The sequence below is a fragment of the Etheostoma spectabile genome, chromosome 6 (assembly GCF_008692095.1).
Source record: "Etheostoma spectabile isolate EspeVRDwgs_2016 chromosome 6, UIUC_Espe_1.0, whole genome shotgun sequence".
In the NCBI taxonomy this organism is placed as follows: Eukaryota; Metazoa; Chordata; class Actinopteri; order Perciformes; family Percidae; genus Etheostoma; species Etheostoma spectabile.
The window spans coordinates 10,166,694-10,183,787 of record NC_045738.1 but is presented as its reverse complement, the minus strand read 5'-3'; the positions used below and the strand labels follow the sequence as shown (position 1 = coordinate 10,183,787).

At 40.6% G+C, this 17,094-nt stretch overlaps 1 protein-coding gene across 10 annotated transcripts; it reads right to left on the bottom strand.

Annotated features, from left to right (window-relative positions):
• Window positions 1-1,241: 1,241 nt before the first annotated feature.
• arnt (aryl hydrocarbon receptor nuclear translocator) lies at window positions 1,242-16,666 on the bottom strand. 10 transcript variants are annotated; one of them, XM_032518896.1, is made up of 21 exons: window positions 16,334-16,666; window positions 15,461-15,551; window positions 15,257-15,310; window positions 15,127-15,174; window positions 14,893-14,940; window positions 14,036-14,249; window positions 12,035-12,248; window positions 11,785-11,887; window positions 11,620-11,685; window positions 11,354-11,439; window positions 11,126-11,202; window positions 10,484-10,618; window positions 10,280-10,354; window positions 9,249-9,400; window positions 8,874-8,999; window positions 8,318-8,402; window positions 7,122-7,324; window positions 6,021-6,204; window positions 3,043-3,220; window positions 2,826-2,962; window positions 1,242-2,733 (listed from the first exon to the last, which is right to left on the bottom strand). In XM_032518896.1, exons 1-21 carry the CDS (start codon window positions 16,368-16,370, stop codon window positions 2,650-2,652), a joined length of 2,397 nt encoding a protein of 798 aa, XP_032374787.1. In that variant the 5' UTR covers window positions 16,371-16,666; the 3' UTR covers window positions 1,242-2,649. The 10 variants fall into 10 exon arrangements, with proteins under 10 accessions (XP_032374787.1, XP_032374789.1, XP_032374790.1 ...); XM_032518898.1 differs by having other exon boundaries at window positions 3,043-3,217; XM_032518899.1 differs by having other exon boundaries at window positions 7,122-7,309.
• Window positions 16,667-17,094: the final 428 nt, after the last annotated feature.

Here is a 17,094-nt window from a genome sequence, read left to right as displayed (position 1 = left end):
TACTGATTAAAATGCTATACTGAAGCAATCAGTGCACCCTACAAATACCCCCACACAAGTTTTTTTTATTTTATAATCTAAAATTGGTGGAAAATAAGAGGATAGAGTAGTCAACATGCAGAAAGGAAAATAAAAAGGTTGAGAAAAGAGAATATGACGCCTTAGTGGCAATCCACTTGAGAGGGGTTGGAAACTGATCCTAACCAAAAAAATGCAGATTGCTTGTACTCTGATGCCACTATAGACACACACAAGTTAGAAGTAAAGTGACTCTATGCAAATAACAGTGGATCTAAGAAAACTGTGCAAAGAATCAGTATGTGGTGAGATGATACCGGCAAAGCAAGATTTACAGCACAAGACGTCACTCAAGTGCAACTTTAACAGGGCACAGTAAACCTATCTTCGACCAGTACTAGCAATAATGCCATCCGTTTGCACCCCCAGGCTGTGAAAGAGAGGAGGGAGGGACGAAGGCGGAAACTGATCTCAGGAGACACACAGACCTTGAGTCTTCACTGATATACAGAATAGACAAAGAAAACAGATCCAGTCCAAGCAAAGCAAGATAGCTTTTGTTTCTTCACCAATTAAGAACATAAAACGGTTTCAAGGAAGTGAATACATGCATGGATGTAACTGAAAACAGCCATGACTCTTGCATGAGTGTGATCAGTAGAGTGCACTGCTCAAACAGCCGTAATGAACAGGACTGGAAATATATACAACTTTGTGATTAAGGATTAAATGATGCCACATGTTGACTAGCACTGCTATGACCTACCACAGCTGAAAAGAAGCGTGTTCCATTCAAAACACTGTACAACATCCTCAATTTCAACAATTTAATACAAAAACCAAACATTTCTTTCTCTGGTTTAACATTTCATATACAGTATATATTTGTGTTTCTATGAGAAAAACAACCTGGATACAGAGCAACCAATAAAGACAACATTGTAACCAACATACCATCTTCTTGAAGATGGACAATTATCAACATTGGTTTACATTACATTATTTTTCATAAGTGTGCAACTGTTTCACACAATAAAGATCTGTAATAAAAAGGGTCAACTTTAAACTAATTCCACATATTAAAAATCTAAATATTTGAGAAACATTATCTTTCATACTACAACATTCCTCTACAATACAAACTTATCAAAAATGATTGTATAACACAGGTGGTTGGACCTTGTTGACAAAGACCTAAATGTTTGTCACAAACGAGGGGGCGCTCTTTTTTTGGGGCATTCTCGCTTGAAGATCATATTGTTTTAAGATCTGTTTATTCCATTTTAATCCTGAATACCCTGCTCTTACCATTAATTAAATACAGACTAGGGCAATGAAGAGCTCAGGAGATCATCAAAAGTTTCACAAATAATCAAATACTTGGGAAACCTTTCAATTAAATCAAACATTACTATCAAACCTCTCCATTTCAAAACAACATTAATCAAGGAAAACATTTATGACAACAAATAAAGAATGGCTTTAAAAAAGTACACAATTCCTGCTTGTTAATTATTGCTGTATGATATCTTTTACAAAAGGAGTACAAAAAGCCCATACTTGGTACAGGGTAATGCGGGCAGACAGAAAGAAGAATATCAAGCGAGTCAGAAACCCTACGACTGTGTAACAGCTGACAATGATACTGTATGCATCCATTTTACATACATACACACATGCATACTGTATATATGTTTATGTAGGCAAAGCAAAATAGATTGTATACATTTACAATGGGTACATAGACCAACACTATGTAGCCATTGTAACATTGTGCGTCTGTTGTTGCTAAAGGACATCATTCAATGAAGAAAAAACCTCAAATGATCCTTAAGAGGACACAACATAATTACATGTATAAGTGAAGCCATCAATGTACATAGAAAATTGTATTCAGTAAGTATAAATCTACACACTGTGAAAGCGATGCTGACATGCAGAGACATCCTGTGGATTTTAAACTGTGAGTGAGGTTAGCACAGACAGCGCTGGTTTGCTTGCAACAGCGGAGAATAAAAAATGAAATCATCAAAGCTGTATATCCCTGCAATTTCCTGAGAGTTTAAATCAACGACTGGAGTGATTAGTCTACATGCTAAAAGGGTAAACAGCAAAATACACTTTCCATTAAAGGCCATGGTGTGAATGTGAAAGAGTGTTTTTTTGACACACACACACACACACACACACACACACACACACACACACACACACACACACACACACACACACACACACACACACACCACACACACACACACACACACACACACACACACACACACACCACACACACACACACACACACACCACACACACACACACACACACACACACACACTTTGGGCAGGTCTAGTAGCAGAATTCTCTTACAATGGCTTGAATATTAAATAATTATCTTTTAGTCAGTAGCAAATCCTTGATTTTCCTCCCCTTTATATCTGCAGTCAGATATATCCCTCCAACTTTAACTGGCTTGTGGCAGTGCAATTTAAGCCATGCAAAGCAAGGGAAGAGTGCTACTCTCAGGAGCAGGAAGAAAAGAGGAGCAGAAGAGCTATATAAAATAAGAGAGTGAGGGCAAAAACACTCAAGACAAAGGGGTAGACCAGCTCAGAAGTATTGACCAGGTCACTGGTCAAACGAAGGGTAGATGGGAATCTCAAAGTCATTGCCGTTAAAGTTGGCAGGCTGGTCCAACATTGACAACACATCCTGAATAAAAATAAAAGAGACAACGAGATATATTTTAAGTGACAAAAAGAGGGATAATAAATTGTTTGAGAGATAAGGCTTGTGTCACTCACAGGAAACATGTCTTGCTGGTTGCCCTGAGTATGGGGATGCTGCTCTGCATTACTCTGCGAGTGCTGCTGGCCTTGCCACTGGGGCCACACTGCTTCCGCTGCTCGAGACGGGAACTGTGCCCCAGACTGAGAGCCATCTGAGAAAAAGTACAGAAGGATGAGAGGATGCACCAGTATAACACAGAGACACAGATTCACACAAATGCACATAACCTACCATAACCATTGGTGTTGAGGCTGGCACGTGCATTAATGGGTGGGTAGTTTGTGTTGTTGGTTGGGGTGGGAGCAGCACCTGTAGGCATCTGGCCAAAGGAGTTGGAAGAACCACCACCAAATCCTCCCATGGGAGCAAACTGTGGAGACATGGTCTTTGCCGCCTGGGGAGCCACCTGCTGGTTAGAATAGGAAGAGTGACTTTAGTCTGAATAGAAGGTAGGTGTGGTCGATGTTAAATAAGTAACGTGTGATTGATAACTAGGGCTGGGTATCGTTTGAAAATGTTCACTCCTTTACAAATAGGGTATGTGAAGCACACTGTAGTGCAGCCTCTCAAAATACACGACACATGTGAGGCCCGTCTTTGCAGCCTGGATGGCAGCCGAACTTACCCTCGCCCATGACATTTGAAATCTGGAAGTACGGTCCGGTCAATAGCACATTTAAAAACAACAACAGTTGACCAAAGTGCTGAACAGGGTCGATGTCAAATACATAAATAACAAGTATAAAAAAAATGACTACAACCAAAGTGAATCACAGGGAGACAAACAACACTTTAATCATCAGAATCCAGGTTAACGAGGGTTAAAAGCTACAGCAAAAAGGTGCGTCTTAAGCAGCGATTTCAACGTTTGTAGGGTCTGTGCAGCTTTAATATGCACGGGGAGATTGTTCCATATAGTGGGGGCGCCCTCTGCAAAGGCTCTATCGCCCTTATTTTTTAGCTTTCATCTAGGGACGTCCAAGAGCAGCTGATTGGTTGACCTCAGCGTTCTGACTGGAGAATGGTTGCATAAAAGATCGGCCAGATTAGGTGGCGCCAGACCATTTAAGGCCTTAAAAACAAGCAATAAAATCTTAAAATCTATCCTATAACGGACAGGTAGCCAGTGGGGGGAGGCAAAGACTGGCGTTATGTGTTCACGTTTTTTTGTTTTAGTCAAATGGGGAGCAGCTGCGTTTTGGACTAACTGGAAGCGATTTAAAGATTTCTGATGTAGACCCATGTATAAAGAATTACAATAATCCAGCCGAGCAGTGATAAAAGCATGGATGACTTTTTCAAGGTCTTTGGAAGAAAGATACAGTGAGGAAAATAAGTATTTGAAAACCCTGCTATTTTGCAAGTTCTCCCACTTAGAAATCATGGAGGGGTCTGAAATTGTCATCGTAGGTGCATGTCCACTGTGAGAGACATAATATAAAAAAAAATAAAAATATTCCAGAAATCACAATGTATAATTTTTTAACTATTTATTTGTATGATACAGCTGCAAATAAATATTTGAACACCTGTCTATCAGCTAAAATTGTGACCCTCAAAGACCTGTTAGTCTTCCTTCAAAATGTCCACCTCCACTCTATTTATTATCCTAAATTAGATGCACTTGTTTGAGGTCGTTAGCTGCATAAAGACACCTGTCCACCCCATACAATCAGTAAGAATCAAACTACTAACATGGCCAAGACCAAAGAGCTGTCCAAAGACACTAGAGACAAAATTGTACACCTCCACAAGGCTGGAAAGGGCTACGGAGAAATTGCCAAGCAGCTTGGTGAAAAAAACGTTCCACTATTGGAGCAATCATTAGAAAATGGAAGAAGCTAAACATAATTGTCAATCTCCCTTGGACTGGGGCTCCATGCAAGATCTCACCTCGTGGGGTCTCAATGATCCTAAGAAAGGTGAGAAATCAGCCCAGAACTACACAGGAGGAGCTGGTCAATGACCTGAAAAGAGCTGGGACCACCGTTTCCAAGGTTACTGTTGGTAATACACTAAAACGTCATGGTTTGAAATCATGCAAGGAAGGTTCCCCTGCTTAAACCAGCACATGTCAAGGCCCGTCCTAAGTTTTTTATTATTTGCGCAAATAATGTTTTATAATTTGTGCAATTATTTTAACTGCCATTTGTCTGATATAAAGACTTATTCTGTACAGAACACACGTTGTGTGGCTAATAGTGACGTTTAGAAGTCGGAGAGCCTAAATCCATTCAGATCACTGATCATCTACAGTTTGTTAATTAAAATCAGCAACAGATTGCATGTAGAACATTTGAGTTACTGTCATAATTAAAACAACTAGAGACTGTGTACCAGCTGATATGTGGGTCTGATTATATTTTATTAAATCCGAATCGCACTAAAAGTGTTTTTGTCACTTCCTGATCAGCATGAAGGCGGCTGAAATCGGCTAAAAACTGTCCGGCTTTACCGCAGCTTTTTGTCCCCGCTGCCGCCTGCTCTCGTCCACTTTACAGGCGAGGCGCAGTTCATCTCGAACGAGCCCATTTTCTTTCCTGGTTTGGTTGAAACGCCCCTTAATCACAGCCCAATGGAGCAGTATCAGACTCATATTCTGACTAGAATCGGAGTATGACGACGGCAGTCTACCGCCTCGGTGTAACGTAGTGTTTTCCTGCATGCCTCCACAAAGTGTATTGTACGACAACCAATCAAAAACATCATTAAGTCTTGGTAAAAGCATGCAGCTTTTTTTTTTTTTTCTCTTTTTTTTTTTTAAAGATTATGTTTGGGCTTTTTTGCCTTTATTTAATAGGACAGCTAGGAGAGAAAGGGGAAAGAGAAGGGGAAGACATGCAGGAAATCGGCACAGGTCAGATTGAAACCCTAGACCTCTGCATCGAGGAATAATCCTAAAAGTATGTGCGCCTGCTCTACCCACTGAGCCAACCCAGCTACAGAAGCTGCATGCTTATCTGCTCACTGATGCTCATGAGATATTCTCCTCAGGTATTGAAGATTGGTATTGAATGACCAGGCACTTTTTGATACTCAATATTAAGGAGGCGATTCAGTCTGTGCTTAAAAAGTATTGAATTCGGTACTCAGCCCTATTAATAACTGGGATAGACAGACAAAAGTATAATTTGTGAATGAAGATTGACTAAAACATACCAATAAAGACAAAACAAAGTCAGATAATAAATCTTGTTGTACTGGCTTACCTGGTTATTAAACTGTGGTCTAACTCCAGCTGCAGGCCATCCTCCTGCTGGTCCTCCATGGAGGGGGCTGCCAGTACTGGAGGGGGGAACTGACTGAGGGGCTCCATTCTGCCGAGACATTTGAGCAAGCATCTGCCCTGCCGAGTGGGCTGGCTGTGCCATCTGTGCAGTCATGTTGACTGACCTGCCGACAAAAGTTAAAGCAGTGATCATATATTGGGCAAAATGCAACATAAAAAAACTGTTCCCCCATATACCAATGTAAGGAAATGCCAAAAGCTATTGTGAATTCAAGTTTAGCAGCAAATAAAGAAAGATACTACTAATGTGTATAACTTTCCTTTTTTAAAGGAAAAGAAGAGTGTACGGTTTGTGTAGGGTGTGCAAAAATATTAATCAGGGGACGTATTAAAGTTAGCAGTATATACAACATATGAAATGGTCAGGGATAATGGTCCATGACGTGTGTTAATGTAATGTGTAGTGACTGTGGGTAGGGGGTTAAGAGTGTCAGTGGGGGGTCCAGGGCCAACAACTGCTGTTGGAAAGAAAACCTTTTATGGCGGGAGGATTTGATGGACAGAAGCCTCCTGCCAGAGGGGAGTGTTTCAACCAATCAGGTGTGCATGTACAGTCATTAGGCGTACATCTACACCTAATTACATGTCTCCCACCCACTCCATGGCTTACAGCTCAAACACAGGAGCCCTTTCAGTGCAAGACTTACTCCCCCAAAATTATAACTCCTCCCTCAAAGTGTCTGACACACAGACAATTAGTTAGTTTTAAACTGGACAATTTTATCTGTTTTGTGCAATAACACAGGCTTAAATTGTCACGTACAATACTTTGCTGCTACTACTTATTCATAATTGCTGTTCACCATTACATTCCTTAATTGTGTAAATACTGTATCATAACATTCCTTTAACTAGGTAAATACCGTACATATCCACACTCGTCATATTTCTATTATTTACTCTGATATTTATATACTACTTGCAACTTTAACACAAAATTTCCCTTCGGGAATCAACAAAGTATTTCTGATTCTGAAGTAAACACATGAACAGACATGTATACATAAAGAAGACTTCCTACCTGTATGCATCATTTGAACGACCAGCAGGGAAGTTATTGGCTGGAGGGTAGATCTGTGTGGTGGCAATGGAGGTGGAGGGCAGGCCCTTGGTCTGATCTGGGCCTTGGAAAAGAGAGGGGTAGAGCTCTTGCTTCTCAAGGCTCTTGCTGTGGTCTGACACTGCCGCCGTCACTGGCTGCACCGACATCTGGGGACCACCAATCTGTGCGGAGTTTAGCAACACCCACGACAATTCTGATTGGTTTAAAGAAATGCCAATAAACCAGAGCATGTTTCCCTCCCATCCCTGAATTCTATGTGGAGTAGCCAGACCCTCCTTCAGCGCACTTTGGAGAAGGGTCTGGTAAAGCGAGACTAGTTTCAGCTTAGAGCCCAAAAGGACGCAGAGTTGGTTAATTTCCTCCTGAACAGGTAAGAATTAGCTTCAGGCTTATTTACCGAGCAATGGAAAGGCACGTTATGTCATTTCAACATTTGTGTACTCACTTTTAATTATATAGCTAGAGTACCCGAGTTGGTTACTTGCAAAAACAATTGAGACACCGCCAGTAAAGTGATCCCGAGACCTGGCTAATGCCGCCATGGTATCCCTGCTAACTGCTAATGTTACCGGAGGACCAGACAAGCGGGCCACGTCTGTTTACAACGTGTATTCTGTTTAGCGTCAATATGGTTATTTTTAGCGGTTCCTACTGTAACTCTAAGCAGAAAAAGTGTGTCTGTCAGTTGGGTCTGCATAAGCACAGGCTTTTATGACTGTCTACATAGCCTGCATCTAATGTTAGCAACTCCGCTGTGCTGTAAAGCAATGTCTGGCTATGTTAGACTCTTCAGTATTTTGAATGTTTACTGCAGTAACTATTTTAAACACTAGCTGTCTAACTAGCAGTATTTCATATTGCACCTTTAAGCATGAACAGCAGCCAGTTGAGTTGTGATAATGGGTCCCTCCCAACATCCGGTTCTTTTTTCTTGCTTAGCAATAAAAATAAAATAAAAAAATCAACATCCTGACACTTTTTCCATAAAATAGGCCTGGCCAATTATTACAGCAAGGGACCCAGGAGAAACAAAAATTAATCTATGCTTCAATCAAACATATAAGTCTGTCTTGAGAATGAGACCCTGTGTCACAATGAAATTACCTATAAAATTTTTTTTTTTTTTAATGTTTCCCATACATGCATGTTCTAACCTGTGAGTGGGTGATTGGTCCTGCCTCATATAGACCATCTCTGGCTCCACTTCCCTCAAGCTCGGCCTGCTGCTGCTGTAACTGCCTGCAAATGGAAACAGAAAAAGAGAGTGTGTCTAAAAAAAGTCTCATTCCCATTTCAATGCCCATTCACTGTTGAGTGAAAAAGCCCAAACACCTGCTGACAAAACAGCACTTAACCCGTCACCGGTCACTATGGCAACATAAAAGAGAAATAAAGATAAAGGAGGAAGACAGTGACAAAAGGTCATTTGTACAAACACATACCGCTAACATGCTACTCCAACTGTGGTAAAAGTCCATATTCACTACTAACTACTAGACATGCTTCGTATTAGAAAACAGCACTATTTTTCTAATGCTACAGGAGAACAGAGACAAATACATTGGAGAGAAGAATCACCCAGAGTAGGAAATATCAAAACAAAAACAGAAGGACTGTAGTTTGCTAGAAACAGCAGTAGTGTCTCCCATGAAGAAGCAGCCCCTGTTCTCCCATGCAGGGGGAGGATAGTCAGGCCAGGCCTTGTCTCACCTGGCGGCCACCTGTCCAGGGCTGAGCATTACAGCAGGGCAGTTTGGGCTGCTCTGACCCAGGGAGGGGGGCAGCGAACCCCCTGGGGAGGAGATGGGAGTGAGGGGGTCCTGAGTCGAGTTTCTACTGCCCCACAATCAGAGATGGGTTCAGAGGAGAGGTGTAGGGAGAGATTGATCAGTGTGTGGATTATTAAAAGGAGGTTGTTGTAAGGGTGTAAGAGGAACTGGGGATTGTGGGCAATAGGTAAGCATTCAGACAGAGGGATCTTTCACAACAGTTTTCAAGAAATCAATAGTTTCATTATGTGCTGTGTTTGATTTTGTAATTATGTTACATAATCATGGGAATTGGTAAAGTCAGTGTATGACTCACTTAACATTGACATTGGTACAGATGATATACTCAATGTCCTCTGAGAATGGGTTCTGGAAGGTGAAGGAGCTGGTTCTCATCCAGATCCATTCTCTCGATTTGGAGCGAAACCGAAACATCACTGACAGAACCTGACCCTTCAGCTTCACCACCTGTGGAGAATAATCCAACATGCCAAAGTTAAAATGAGGTGTTTTCATAATCAATAAGCTGTAGGTTTACATGCACACAAGAAACACAGAGGTAGATATAAGCTAACTAGGGTTGTAACAATACACCAAAACCCATGATTCAGTTCGTAGCACAATTTTTGACCCACAATTTGATACAAACCTTGATTCTTTTTTCTTTTTTGGAGGGGGGGTGTTATACTCAGTAAACGTAGTACACCTTTTTTTCTGCTTTATGGCATCGTTTTGTCATTGATTACATGCCACGTTGCAACACAGTAATGCAACAGAGACCTTATTTATTGATACTGATTGATTACAATATCAATCAATCCAACGCCAAAGATTCTTTTGTACCTTAAAATGATGTTACCAAAATTGTTTCAGTGGTTCATTTACTTGTTTAAATGGAGACATAAGAATAATGGTAACAGTAACAGTAATGGACAATTCATCTTCCAACCTGTAGGGGGACCGAAGAGAAAAAGTGCTTTGGAGCCTACTGTAAATGTGCTGGTTGACAAGCAAGTAGCTGCTAATGCTGGGTCTATAACACTATCTTATTCTCCTTGGTGGGTAACATAAGATTACAACATTGTTCAACACGCTCAGTTATTTTTAGTATGATTGTTTTGACCACGGTTCACAACTCTGGGCTACCACTTTACCAATAGTTAACTTTTAATCTGTAGAAAGTGGCTGATTTAGACTTATAGGAGGTTACTTTCTGTCTGATTTATTCTGATTAAAAAGTTGCTACATGTAGTAATCTATTTTTTTATTCTTTTAAGTGCATGTTAACACATTCACATGGTTTTCAAACACAAGAAAAAAACAGAAATCTTTTTTGGACAATCCTACCTGTTGGAAGCTGTCTCTCAGTAAGCCCTGGTCTTCAGGGTGGGCAAACTCGAGAATATTTTTCCCCAATAATTCCTGCAACACAGCAGATAGTACTGTAAAAGCACTACCATTAGCTCAGAAGACATTAAGACCAACTTCTGACGCAAAGTTTTTTAGAGGATGCTGTCTGTCCCTGACATTTCCGCCACCTGGGAGTCTTACCTGGGGCTGGTAGTCGACAGCGGTCATGCAACGGTGGTCTACGAAGGTGAACATGCCCTGGCAGTTATGGCGTGAGATGAACTCCACTGGAACACTGATACTGTTAATGTCTGTGTCACCTGGGCAGCAAGTCACCTAAAGACAGAAGAAAACAAAAAACAAAAAAATGAAACACAATTTTAGCATAAGCATAATAAGCTACAATCATGATGTTTAATTGATGAAAACAAGTGAGATACTTTCAAAGTGAGTGGCTACTGCCACCCCATATGCTAACAGACAAAAATAATTTCAACTGTAACCATAATCCACTTCCGATAATACTGCAGATTGTGACCATGAAATACTGCCTTGAGATAGATATGCGTTTTCCAAATACATGTCTCCCCCAACAAAAGTAAAGGTGAGTTTATTCTTAGATTGTTAATATAAGGGTGAAATATCACTGCTGTTTGTTAGATCTAAATACAAATTTGTAGTTAAGAAAGACCCAAACAAAGGTTACATTTACACAATTACACAACTTTGTTTTCTTGTATCAAACATATACTACTCAATAATGAACTTAAATGATTAGTTAAAAATTGTCATTTCTCAACTAGCTTTCAGTGCATATCTCTACACACAAGGCATCCATCATACCTGTAATCTCCCAATTGCAACCAGACAGTAGCGATTCCCCAGAGTGTTTTCTGATTCATCGTCTGTTAAAGATACTCCTGAAAAAGACGTGCAAAAAAATGTGTTAACACAGGCCACAGAGTAACTCATGTAAAAGATTCAGCATCATTCACAGGTACTGGCCATATTATGACGCAAATTTAACAGATAGCTGTAAATGGCCAACCCTTGGAAAATGACTAGTTTTACCTGAAGGGGGCCAGGACTTGATGTATCCTGTACAGTGGACCACAACATACTGGGGTTCCCCTTCCTTGGCTGTACCCAAACCATTCCTAAGGTGAAGGAAAAAATGATAGCATATATTACAAAATCAGTCTATGCCAGAAATATTTTTGTAATTACGTGCATCTTATTGCTACTTGGTTACTCCAGGTATGCTTATCTTCTGCATAGTAATGAAAAAATTAAAAAGAAAATAAAAGCAAAGGGAAAAAAGTTTTGGTTTTGGTCACCTGTTTCTATTCCTAAGGAAGTTTAGTCTGTTCATTGACAACGGTTCCACGGGACAAGAACCACACCTGCAAATACACACAGACCACCACATGGAAAATGTATGCATTGAGACATACATCAATATAAATAATGAAGTAGATAATTAACTGTAGTAGGAGTCTCACCTCATTCTGCAAATGAATGACCGACGGGCTCCCATACTCATTCTGGCTGACGACTGCTGGCCTTCCTTTTTCACTGTTCCCGTCTTCAAGTCCAACATCCTCCCTTTAAATGTTAAGAGACACAATTGACTTATTAAATGTCTTTTGATGGGATCATTTGTCATAATTTTTTTATACAGACTGAAGAGACGCTTTTGAGATTAATAGTAATACCACTGTCAGCATATTTAGTATATGTGTTGCATTTTACCAGTGTTGTTATTCTCTGCAGTAGAGAGCTGCTCTCTTAGCTTTTCTGTGTCATCTGGGTGAAGCTGATCATAAAGGGAGGAGCCGAGCCATTCAGACTGCGCCTGATTGAGGACGGGTGTCAGGGAGTCAGAGACGTAAACAATGCGGCCAGTCTCACATGACACCACAAACAGGAAGCCGTCAGCTGCTTCCAGGATGAGGTGCTTCAGTTCCTATAGACAGATGGCAGTAAGGACAAATAATCTATCATTAAGCAGTCTAAAAGTCTGTTTTTAAATCTTTTAAAAAACAAATATGTATATTTTTTAAAACCTTCAGGTGCTTGTTCTGTATGTTATTAGGGGTGTCCCGATTTTTATTTTATGATCTTTTGATTTTGACTTTTAAAATCAAAAGCAGAATTGGTGATTCCCCAAGTATTTTCTTCTCCCTCCACCCCCACCTACTTGCACTGCATGTCTGTAGAAAACAACAACTGACAGAGTAGTTTACCGTCTGGTAGCATGAGAGTTGACTGAGAAACAACAGAACCCAGAAAGTCATCCTGATTTCTTGAAGTCAACGGTGGGACACCATTTTGCCTTCCCCCGTGAGTAAGTTATGTAAACAAACAAAGCATGTGGGCCCCAACAGGATACAATGGTGCCATCAGGTGAACCTCCTTAAACTATGGTACTTTCAATTGCACCTTGTAAACTCTGAGAAACTCAAACTGTTGTTCCAAAGCACTAGGGCTGCACAATTATGGCAAAAATGATAATCCCAATTATTTTGATCAATATTGAGATCACGATTAATTATCACGATTATTTGTTGAATTTAACCAAAACAAATTTTAAAGTCACATAGGCTATTTATACTCGCTTTCACATCCATATTGTGCTACATTGCTATTATGTTGAAATTGTATGTTGTACATACATACAGCTGCAACACATGTAAATGAAAATTATCTGAAATAAATAGCCTAGGATAAATTTATATTTAAAAAAAAAAAAACGCCTTCACTTGTTTTCAACAATAACTGATGAAAAGAGCTAGGGAAAGAGCAATGGACTGAAGCGTATGCGCTACTCACAGAGTGACGGTTGACTCATTATGAATGGGTCCAGCACGGGTCGAATGGCGGGTCAGCAGAGTTATACACGTCGTGGGTATGAAATGTCTGTATTGTCACTGCGCTGCATTTTTATGAACTATAATATTCTGGCCATGGGTCACATCTCTCTTCCAGGTCCAGCAGGCTCCGTCGCACACGCTATTACTCAACAACCTGAAGTTAGTTGCATTCAATAACTTCTTCTGTGTTTTATTTGCCATGGCCGCCGCAATAGCAGAAATGTAGACCAGCGCTGTCGCCACTGTGTCTCTCCATGTTATGCAATGTTGCGTTTACTAGTAAACTGGTAAACCTTGTGACCGACGTATAACTGACTGCTACCTGTTGTGGAATTTTCCTCACGTTACTCTGTCCTCTGTGGCTGTCTACATCTAGAAACTAAGATGTGCGGTGCAGGGAACAACTCTGACTGGCATCTGATCAGACAGTGGTTTACGGCGCGGTAGATTGGCTTTGCAAAAACCTGGAGCGTTCTATGAATGGAATGACACATTTAAAATATTGCTCAATCACGCAAATTCGTGATTGTGATTAAAATTGTATTAATTGTGCAGCCCTACAAAGCACCCTTCAACCATCTAGTAGCAGTTTTTGTGGCATTGCCACCCTGTTAAAAAAACACCCACAATTTTTATCAAAAATTTAACAGGATCGTGTCCTTAAAATCACAAGTCAAATTGAATTGTTGATTTGGAGAATCTTGAAAGCCCTAATGTCTGCTGTCAGCATTACTTACTAAAATATTGTTGTATACTGCCATGTTCAAAGTTGCTGCCTACTTTGAACATGCCTTCAGCAAGTTCTAAGATTTCTCCAGAATTAAGTAGAAAAAAAATGTATATTACACATCTCATTTCTCAACTTCTCAGTTGCTCATACCTGGTCAGTGAGAAAGGAAGGTTTGTACGACCCATCTGAGTTGGTATTGCCACTTCCTCTCAGAGACTTCATATGGGACACGGCCATTCGCAGAATGGTTAGTTTGTCTGGTTTCCGTGCTAGTGCACTGCAGGTGGGCACCATGTCTGACAATTCTGTTATGTAGGCAGTCATCTTGTTCCGTCTCCGCCTTTCAATCTCACTGTGGTTCTCCCTGAAGCAAGGAAAACGAGGGAGGGAGGGTGGCAGAGGTGGACAGAATAGGAGGGATCGAGATGGGGGAAACAGACGGGCAGGTGGACAACATGGAGTAGAGTTTAGAGTTAATGCTGCAATGTAAGTATGCCAACCAGGATGAAGAGGTGGGAATGAGAGAAGGTGAGAGAAATAATAGACACACAAAACTATAAATCAATTATCTATGAAAAATGATAGTGAGAAAGAAAGAGTCTGGTCTTTCGAGGCCAGTTGGTGTGACAAAAGAGAGCAAATGCAGAAAGAGAAAGATCACTCAGATGTCCTGAGTGGGGGGAGAGAAACGAGAGAGGACAGTTGCTCAAAAGGAAAGGATTACCAGAGTGTAAAAAGTCCCTGAGTCACACACAGCGTAGCAGTTAGTTAAACATAAACAGTGGTGGGCTGAGAAATACAACCAGCTGACTTGGGCAAAGAAGCATAACATTCTGACAGGCACCAAAACAGATGCATACAGCTGCGAAATATACCAGTAATTGTGTGCTGGCAAAATGACAATGAGCTGGGGTCCTAGCAGGACAAGATAGTATTTGATCACTGCATTCAATATTAATATGGATACAAGCAGGAGAGGGAGCCTTCCACAGTGGTACAGGCCATACCTGGCTTGTTTTTCCTTATCTGCACAACTCTGATCTTCTTCCAAAAACCTGGAAATGAAACCAACCCACTAAAACACAGGCCCAAAATCACAACCAAATAAAAAACGTGTAAGAGGAAAAACAAAACTTTGAAAGGAAAGGGAGAGCAGCATTGGGGGGAAACCGGTGTATCAAAAGTGTTGCTCCCCAACACCCCCTCCACACACATCTATTTCTCATAATTCGTCCTCCCACCTGGCAAAGCGCTCTTTGTCATTCCCGCCTCCTGTTTCATCGTCACACCTGAGAAAAAAACAGAAAACATTGCTACAACATTGTATACCACCTCATCTTGCTTTATGACATAACAGACAGACAAATGTACCTGAACAACTTGTTTCCTTCATCATCATCATCATCATCATCATCAAAGTCCGGCCTGTAATAAGGAGAAGAGAGACACATCAGTAGTTTCACACAAATGTTCTCATAAGAATTTTGACCACAAGTTTCAAAAACAAATCCAGTCAGCAAATTTGCACAACACAAGACTGACATATCAGCACAAAGGTGACCACCACACACTTACGCAGCTCTTTTATTGGTCCGTTTTGGTACAACAGCACTGCCACTTCCTTGGGTCCCACTTGCACCCATACCCAGATTTGGGTCTGGTAACTCTATTAATAACAGAGGCATAGAGAGACAAAATGTATCAGGGATGGCAGGAGATTTCCTATTGAGCCTGAAGCACTCAAAATAAAACTAAACCAAATCAGGCCATAAAACTAGGCCAAAAAGCTTTAACGCACACAACTGACATTGGTTTTATTTCACAATCTGTGTATTCAACATCTTCAAAATGTTGTTTCTGTTATAGTGTGTATATATTGTTTGTTTTTGTTGTTTGTTTTGTATGAGTAAGCACACTGTGAGCAATGTATAATCCAAAGCAGTATGTGTATCGTATGTGTCCTCATACCTGGCAAATAAAACTGATTCTGAAATATTCTTAATTCGTGTTTGATACTAAAAGAACCACGGCACTAAGCTACTGTTACACACAGATATCAATCTTGTGAGCCACATTACCTAAAAACAAATAAAGCGAGCTAGCCAACCGCAGCATGGTAACGTAACTGTTAAGTTAGCTAGCTAATTTAGATGTGGTTACCCTATTTGACCATGCACAAATATCACAATTTAACAGTGAGTTATCCGCTAATGTAGCTGGCTAGCATTTTGACAAGCTAACACTACGCTAAATTATGCAATAACCAGCTAGCCATGCTGTGGCATTTGCTTGGCTACTAAGCTAACTTAGCTGATGCTGTCACGCTATCTTTAGGAAATTGTCCGCTTTCGCTCTGCGTGAGAAAATGCCCAAAACCGATGAACAGTTGCGCAGTAACGTACTATGTGACTAGCTAAATTGTCACTTGTGACTTTTATTGAAATTTACCTGGGTTTGAAGAGGACATGTCCGTTTGGAATAACATAAACAACTTCGGCTACGGAAAAAATAAGCCTCAAGTCCCCTGTCCTCCCCTTGCTAGCTGGGTAGAGGCTAACAAGTGCCTTGCTGATTTCCTCACGTATGCGCCTTTATTTTTTTATAAACGCCCAAAGACATAACTAGAACTGTTCAAGAGAAACCCGGGAGGATTTAGACACAGACAAAAATAACAGTTTATCTCAGCCAATGCCCCCTTTTTAGGTTATCTCCTGGTTTAAACCCCCTTTATATTCAAGATGGCGTTTCGTTTCAGTGTAGAGCAAGCATAGACAGTTAAAGAAAGGAAGCTGTCTGGTCTACAGGTCTAACGTTGGCTGTCTCCTCTTTCTATTGGACCTCACAGGCCAGATACAAATGACGTGAAATGTTCATAGGAAATGTTTGGAAATCGTGGGAAATCTTTTTTTTTTATGCTCCGCCCCGCTGGCAGCGGGCAATCTCAAAGCTCAAAATACACCGAAGTCGAAAGAACGATCTTTCAACTCTGGGACCTGAGTTGGGAGCATGCAGCATTAATACACCCTTGGTGGTTCAATGATTAAAGTTAACAATTTAAAATAGTCTAACAAGGTGGTCTGAAAACATGTCATAAGGTTAAGACATACAATATTTGGCATTACATGCTTCTAACAGATGTTGTATTTCTGCACTTTGTTTGTATTGGTAGTTTTAATAACATAGTAAAGTATTTGAGAACTTCTTCCAAA

Bases quoted from the DNA above. Each gene is read 5' to 3' on its own strand.
- arnt (XM_032518896.1), bottom strand. From the start codon at position 16,370: ATGTTATTCCAAACGGACATGTCCTCTTCAAACCCAG. The intron at 12,249-14,035 runs GTATGAGCAACT...ATCTGTCTATAG, and splicing joins CTTCCTTTCTCACTGACCAG to GAACTGAAGCACCTCATCCT. The intron at 11,686-11,784 runs GTGAGACTCCTA...GTGTATTTGCAG, and splicing joins TCATTCATTTGCAGAATGAG to GTGTGGTTCTTGTCCCGTGG.